The following is an 8,683-nucleotide window of genomic DNA, read 5'->3' as shown; positions in this document are numbered from 1 at the left end:
GCAGATCTGTGTATTTTATGGGTTTTCAAAGCTCAAAGAAACGAACATGTTTTTATAGAGGGCGAAGCCCTCTCACGGCCCGAAGGGCTCTGAGAGCGGAGCTCTCCCTATAGGTAACACGTATATACATGTTTAAATGGAAAATATAGGAAAATAATGAAAAATTAAACCATACCTATGGAACTTGAAGAGTTTGGTACCAATGGCGTCGATTCGAATATTAGCGCGTGGACATGTATTCCTCCATTTTGAATCTCGTCTAACCTAGTTCACGTCGTTCTGAGATGTTACATAAAGTCCGTAAAACCATGTAAATCTTATTTTATTAATCATATATAATCACTCCACGATTAACCATGTTTTTTGTTGTGGTTCAAACGCTATGTTTGTAAATTTGCTAAATAACGACGCTGAATATGACGTCACAATGTACTGTTTAAATCGATTGCGTTATATTTCCCGCGTTCAATATATAGGCGGATCAAATGTCCAAAATTAGGATGCTTTGATACAGCTCTGTCCTCGTGCTAACTTCGGGTTATTTTTGTCCTGTTTTGGATATAGATACTAATACCAAAACTCTTTTGCTTCGCCCTCAAACACGGTCACGCCGTAAAACATATTAGAAAATAATGAAAAATTAAACCATACCTATGGAACTTAAAAATTTTGGTACTAATGGCGTCGATTCGAATATTAGCGCGTGGACATGTATTTCTCCATTTTGAATCTCGTCTTCGGTCTGAGATGTTACATCAAATTCGTAAAAGCATGTAAATCTTATTTTCTTAATCAAATATAATCACTCCACGATTAACGCCATGTTTGTTGTTGTTGTTCAAACGGTATTTTTGTAAATTTGCTAAATAACGACGCTGAATATGACATCACAATGTACTGTTTACATCAATTGCGTAATATTTCCCGCGTTCAATATATAGGCGGATCAAATATCCAAAATTAGGATGCTTTGATACAGCTCCGTCCTCATGCTAACTTCGGGTTGTTTTTGTTCTGTTATGGATATAGATACTAATGCCAAAATTTGTTTGCTTCGCCCTCAAACACGGTCACGCCGTAAAACATATTAAACGTAAATGGTAATAATCTAAATCTAATAAATGTTGTATGATATTGTTAAGTAGTTTGCGAGATAGATTTAAAACTTTATTAGCAGGATCCAAGAAAACACACAACTCTGACATCTACTCTAGACACATCGAGCGAGGTATCATTTAATCCTATAGAGAGTGTATTGTAATGCTAAAATTAAAACAATTTTTGTTTTCATACCATAAACTGCTGGATAGTAACCGGAAATACATGGAGCAGTGTAAATTGCTAAAACCATATACAGTTGGCAAAAAAAAAAGATCCGGGATACTAGATCGTCAGATATGATAATAATAATTTGTATAGTACTGACAAAAAACTTTTGGTAAACCAGATCGTCAGATATAGTTAATGGCTAATAATATATCAGATATAACGACGTAATACGTATCGTTCAATATAATAAATTCACATTATGTCTAACCACTAATTTGTGAATAATTAAATCAGGATACAATGGATTTATATTGCATGCATATATGAGAGAATATGTATCTGTATATACTATACTAAATAATGTGCTCGGTACAAAGCAAATGTTTTATAAAGTTAGAACATTCGATATGCATATCACTATGAATTTCAAGAAGAGTGATTGATCAAACCGGAGCTAAGCGATTATTTTCGCTGGCTACTGCGCTCATTCCCACCTCCAGAATATGTCGAAATCGACGGGCACTGATTTTTACTACTAAACCAACAAGAAACCACTACTACACAATTTGAGACATTTTGGCCCTTCAATTCTTGCAGTAAGGCTCGTCCAGCGCCGTGTTCTCCATCATCAGCACTTCCTTCGTGCATCACTCCGTCTGCGTTGGTGAATATGTATGCATATATATTGTGTGTTGCACTTGAAACTTTGGGGATCCTGAAAATATCTCTAAGGGCTTGATTTACCTGCTTTACAGATGATACCTTAGTGGCATGCGATGTAAAATTAATATTATTTTCGTTATGGATATTGATTGTCAATGCAAAGTGCTGTGTGAGCATTCTGGTGTCTGTGTGTCACGTGGTATGATCAGATAAATAGGAATACGTGTTCGAATAGGTCACTCTACAGCTCGGTTAGAACGTGAGTCAGGTATAGCAGGTATTATGGAAGTCTCTGGTGAAAACTTTGAAATTAATATTGGTGAAGATGTTTTATTATGCGATGAATTGTCCAACGACAACGTAGTCTCCTTTTTCAACAGCTCGTTGGAAAAAACCCTCGCCCGTTTTCCTCGTGCTCTTTATGACTGCCAAAGTTGATCTGTTTTACAATGGAACTTACTATAGCTTCGTTCTGTTGTTCTAATGCCGAACGGTACATCCAACATTATTTCAACACCAACAGAATAGAAAATGTGAGTGAACTGAAGAATTTTATTAAAACGAATGACTTGGAAAAGGCCGAGCAGACTATCGAAAAAGAAATTAGCGAGTTGCGACAGCGTAATAAAATATTTAAAATAGCGGACAGACACGGGTGGGACACTGTAAACGAGGACTTGGACGATCCGTTAGCTCATAACAACGAGGATGATGTCAAATTACGAGGCGCTACTCATCGTGCTGCTAGGAAGCGTAACTACAGAGGAAAGACCTATGGATCGTGTGGGCAAAGTAGCAGGCAGGGAGCACTTCCGCAAACGACTTTTTTCGTGGCTTCAGCCAAACGTTTGCTTCTGGACCACTCAAGCAAGCCAGCAAGCCATTCAATCATTCAGGCCAACAAGCATTTGATTGAAAATGCTTCTTCTGTCGGCAGAGAGGCCACTACGTCAGGGACTGTCCACTTGCCAGAGGACAGCAAGTTCCAGGGCAAACATCAACAATCGCATCGACTTCAAGCATCAAGCAGTAGTAGAGAAATTGAGTATATTGAAAATGATGGGTGTATGAAAGGTGAAGATAACGAACAGTGATCAATCTCACAACTCCCACAAGCAATACAAAATAGATAGTTGGGCAAACACGGACCCCTGGCCACACCAGAGGTGAGATCAGATGCCTAGGAGGAATAAGCATCTCCTGTCGACGGTCACACCCGCCGTGAGCCCTATATCCTGTTCAGGCAAACGGAGTTATCCGTAGTCAAAATCAGTGTGCCAAGAACGGCTTAACAATCGGTATGAATATGAGCAAACTGTATGTGTGATGAATTCTGTTAAATCTCGTTTGAAAAGTTGTTTAAAAGTTTGGGAAAATACTTTGGATTCAAATTTTTTTGTGAAAAATACTATTCAGTTTGATTATGCTATTCCTTTCATTATGTCTCCGCCAAAGATAATTTTAAAAAACAATAGATCGGCTCTGATTCATAGTGATTTCATGTACACAGCAGTTCATGATCTTTTGACTTTTGGGTGTGTATATGAAGTTTCTAAAGAAAAATAATTTGTAGTTAATCCGCTTACTGTGTCAGTGAACGCCACAGGTAAGAAAAGGCTGGTCTTAGATCTACGGCATGTCAATCAATTTGTGGGAAAACAAACGGTTAAATTCGAAAGGGTAAATGAAGCATTACAGTAGGTGAAGCAAGGCACACATATGATTAAATTCGATTTGAAATTGGGTTATCACCATGTTGATGTACATTCAGAATTTCATAATTATTTGGGTTTCTCGTGAAAATATGGTAACAAAACCAGCTTTTTCGAATTGAATGTATTACCATTTGGTTTGTACTCGGATGGGCACGTATTTACAAAAGTAGTGAGAGTGTTAGTAAAATTTTGGAGATCACGTGGTATACCTGTGATAATATATTTAGACGATGGCTGGGTGTGTGATACTTTTGAGAAGTGCAAGTCTACATCAGATGTGATGCAAGACAAGTTACAGAAATCGGGTTTTGTTGTACATACAGAAAGGTCTATTTTTTAACCTACTAACAGTATGATGTGGTTAAGGTTTGTATGGAATTTGAGGTGTAGAAGATTAGAGGTTCCTGAAGAGAAAATCAATAAAATCAAAATTTTACTGATCGATTTATTAGAGAAAAAGACAGTAGATCGGCTAGAAAATTGTCATCTTTTGTAGGGAAAATTATTGCATTGAAACCATCTTTTGGAAACATATGTCAATTCATGACCAGACGACTTAGTATTTCAATTTGCTGTAGAAAAGGTTGAGATTCAATTCTAACTTTAGACAATGAGATCATTCAAGAGTTGGAAGTTTGGCACCACAATATTCAACAACTTCCTTTCAAATTTTTCACATGTGTTGATAAGATGCCAGAAAAAAATATATTTTCAGATGCAAGTTCTTACGCTGGGGCGGGTTTTACGTGTGAAATAAATAAAAAGGTTATACATTACATGTGGGATGATTCTGAAAAGTGTAAAAGTTCTACTTGGAGAGAATTGAAATCACTGCATATCATTCTGTTAAGTCTGGCGGAGGTGTTGAGTGGTAGATTGGTGAAGATATTTACAGACAATCAAAATGCTGTGCGCATCGCATGTAAAGGTAGCATGGTTAACGAGCTGCTTCAGCTAGCATTGAGTATTTTTGGTGTCTGTTTGCAGTATAGTATTATACTTGAAGTACAATGGATTCCTCGAGAATACAATGTATATGCTTATAATTACAGTCGTTTTTTGGACAGTGATGTTTGGTCCGGAGCGTGTCTGATCACATTTTCAAATATTTTGACAAATCGTGGAGTCCATTTACAATAGATGGATTTGCAAACTGTAAAAATAACAAAGTAGAAAGATTTTATTCAAAATACTGGAATCCAGGTACTTCTGGTGTGAATGCGTTTGTGCATGATTGGCAAGAGAAAACTGTTGGATAGTGACACCCCCCCCCCTTCTCTCACATGCAAAGTTTTAAAACACATGTGTTTGTGTTGTGCTCACAGTACTCTGATAGTTCTTAAATTGTTGTCATCTTTTTTTTGACCAATGATATGGGAAGAAAGGGGACAAGTATACACATGTTATGTTCAGGAATTTATTGAGTATAAGCATCCAACAAAATTCTTTATGCCAAGGTCTGATAAGTCCAGTGTGTTTGTTCAAAAGATGTCTTTGAGTAATGTTTTGGTTTTACGAGTTGATTTTAGATAACAATGACAGCAAGATATGGTCTTCATTTCGGTGTATATTTACAGATGTGTGTGGCACATGGGCTGAAATCAGGAACATGGCGACAGAAGAAATATTTAAATCAGCGGATTCATCAATTTTTCATATAATGAAAAATGGAAAATGTAAAAAATACTGTCAATCAGTACGAAGCATATTTCAAAAGATTTCAACAGTGGTTTATTTCAAAAGAAGTAATCAGTTTTCGTGCAAAGTCGAGTGTGGTCGCTATATTTTTAAGTGAGCAAATTCAACAAGCTGTTTCAGAAGCAGTGTTGCGTTCATTACTCTACATCATTAAGTGGTATCATGATCTGTATTGTGCGCGCTTTAATCCCTATGACGACGGTGTTACTCATCTCCTAATGGAAGGTGGAAAAAGAACTTTAACAAAACCTATAATAAACAAAGAGCCTATTTCTTCGAAAATTTTGGGAAATATTGTCGATGCATTCGGCGTCAGAGAGAAAAATTTTAATTTGCGCAATGTGAGACTGTGGGTATGTTGTTGTTAAGTTTTGCGGGTTTTCTGCGATTCAGTGAATTAGCTAATACTAAAGTAAAGCATATAAGTTTTAACAATTTGTCCATGAATATTTACATTGAATCAAGTAAAACCGACGTTTATAGGCGTGGCAATGAAGTACCAATTGCGGAGAGTGGATGGAAACGGTGTCCCATGTCCTGCATTAAGCATTATTTGATATTGGCCGAAATTAAAGATAAATTAGATGATTATGTATTTAGAGCTGTTAGGTATTACAAGTCGAAGGGAAAATACATGTTATGCAATATCAACAAACCATTATCTTATACATGATCTCGAGAATTGTTGTTAGAGGCGTTGCATAAAGTTGGAGTGAACTCTAGAGCGTTTGATTTGCACAATCTGCGAAGCGGAGGAGCGACAGCGGCAGCCGAGAAAAGTGTGTCGGAGCGTCTTATTAAAATTCATGGTCGGTGGAAAACGGACTATTCCAGGGACAGTTACATGTATATAAAAGATTCCGTAGATAACAAATTGAAAGTGTCAAATGGTATTTTGATGTAATTATCTTCGTAGCTGTACCTGGTCTCTTTGTGGATTCTACATTCTAACGAGCAGCATTCCAAACATGGTGTTTTATGTTTTTCATATTTATACATACCAATTCAGAGTATATATATTTTTTTCATATCAGTCTTTAATTCCAAAATACATTACTATTTCGGGGTAAAGTCTCCGTAGAGACCCCCTTATAATCTTTACCTAGGGTGCCAGGGGCCCCCTGGATTAGATGTATATAGGCATAGGCATACATATACATATATATAAATTTATACATATAAATATCTACATATAGAAAACACAAACATATGTGCATACATACAAACATACACACATATAGTATACTGTTATATAACAAAATTTATTAACATGTTATGGCAAAAAAGGTTGTTATTTTTACGGAAAAACAACACAACAATATAATAATGTACATAAAGAACCTGAAACTGCCATATGCGGGGTTAACAATTCAAAAGTTCATATCACAACCCCCATGGGAGCACTATAGGAGGACAGAATTCAGAGTATATAATTCATTTATATTCGGACGAACAAAGTAAGCGAGAATATAATTAATATTCTTTTCGTTTTGGATATTGATTTTCAATGCAAAGTGCTGTGTGAGCATTCTGGTGTCACGTGGTATGATCAGATGAAGAGGAATGCGTGTTCGAATAGGTCGCTCTACAGCTCGGTTAGAACGTGAGTCGGGTATAGCAGGTATTATGGAAGCCAGTCGAATAGGTCACTCTACAGCTCGGTTAGAACGTGAGTCAGGTATAGCAGGTATTATGGAAGCCAGTTAAATTTAATATGATATATGTGTTGTTGGTGTATTTATAAGGCGGTTGGGAATGGTTTGTGTTTGATAAAAACGTTCTAACGAGTAGCATTCCAAGCATGGTGGTTTTTTTTATTTTCATATTTATACATACAAATTCAGAGTACATGTATAATTAATTTATATTCGGACGAACAAAGTGAGGGAGAATATAACGATTCCCATTGTCCTCGATCTGTTTACCTTGATGGATTTCAGAAGAAGGACGCATGCTTTCGGTCTGGCAATTTTTTCACGGTACCCTGATCCATTATTGTTGAAGACCAGCTTGTCATCTTTGATCTTTGTAATTGTTCTGAGGCGCTTGCGCTTCTCTCTCATCTCTTCGGGATAATGGTTGGAAATCCTAATAGGAACACCTTTGGCTTTGAGTTTAGGAATTTTTTTCATGATCTTCTCCTTTCGGTAAATGTCTGGAAACTGCACAAATACAGGTCTGGGAAATCTTTTACCTTTCGGATCACCCTGTCTGTACACCTTCACGATACCGACTTCGCCGATTTCGTCATCCGACATTTCCAAGTGTTTGAAAAACTCCGATATGCGCTCAGGAAGAATTTTACACTCTCTCTCTCATTTAAGCCAGTAATGATAACCGTATACACTGTTTCTTTATAAAATGATGCGTCTTGATCGTCTTATAACTTTTCCAAATGATTTAAAAACCAATCACAATGGGTTGCATATGAAATTAAATATAAAATTTGAAGCTACATGTACATGGTCAAGTCAATCGGAACCGGAAATGTAGTCCTAATGTAGGTCACGGACGGACGGGCCAATCCAACTGAAATGCAAACTGAACTTGTATTCCTTTGAGAGGAAGCTTAACTGTGTAAATTTCAGGGCAATATCTGTAACGAAAAAAAGTCCGGAAAACTGTTTGACTTACTTTTAGCCCCAAAGTAGGTCAAGGAGAGACTAATCCAGCTAAAATGTAAAATCACTCTTACAATTCTTGAGGGAGAAATTGTGACAAAATTTCAAAGTCGTACAGGCATCTATTACGGAAAAAAGTCCGGAAAACATTACCCCGAACGGACGGACAGACAGCTAGCCAGACGGACGCACCAACTGCGCCATTAAATAATGACGGGTGTATAATAAAAATGTTTTGAATATGAATTTGGTAGACGCATGGACTGTATTTTTCATTGATTTTTGCGATGGTATGCCACCTTTACGCTCCTGTCGTATAACACAAAGCAATTTTGGATCAAATTAAACGTAGTTTGGGTTTGCTTATTCATTCCTTATTTGAATGCCAGATTTTGGGACTCCTAATGAAATCATCCATTTTCTGGATCAGATGACTGTAGAAACAGTACCTGCTTCTTTCTTTTTAAATTGTGCTTTGCATTAGCCCTCTGTAAGTCATGTACATAAAACAGTTTTTAAAGGACAGTATGATATCAATATTGATATTATATAAACATGCGATTGAACAGTGAGAGAAAATTTGATCCATGTAATATACAAAGCTATAATTCAGAGCACTTTCTGTTTGCAAGGTTAACGGTTTGCACAATTCAAAGAAACTAAAGGCAAAGGAAGAAGAAAAAGTAGATATGCAGCTGACTATTTTCTCCTGGGTTG

At 36.7% G+C, this 8,683-nt stretch overlaps 1 protein-coding gene across 1 annotated transcript; it reads right to left on the bottom strand.

Moving 5' to 3' along the window:
• Positions 1-3,991: 3,991 nt before the first annotated feature.
• Positions 3,992-7,603, bottom strand: LOC130053819 (uncharacterized). The gene is made up of 2 exons (XM_056161417.1): positions 7,271-7,603; positions 3,992-4,051 (listed from the first exon to the last, which is right to left on the bottom strand). The coding sequence occupies exons 1-2, from the start codon at positions 7,601-7,603 to the stop codon at positions 3,992-3,994; spliced, it is 393 nt and encodes a 130-aa protein (XP_056017392.1).
• Between the last annotated feature and the right edge of the window lie 1,080 nt (positions 7,604-8,683).

The sequence above is a fragment of the Ostrea edulis genome, chromosome 4 (assembly GCF_947568905.1).
Source record: "Ostrea edulis chromosome 4, xbOstEdul1.1, whole genome shotgun sequence".
Lineage (NCBI taxonomy): Eukaryota > Metazoa > Mollusca > Bivalvia > Ostreida > Ostreidae > Ostrea > Ostrea edulis.
This window is presented reverse-complemented; position numbering and strand designations above follow the sequence as displayed.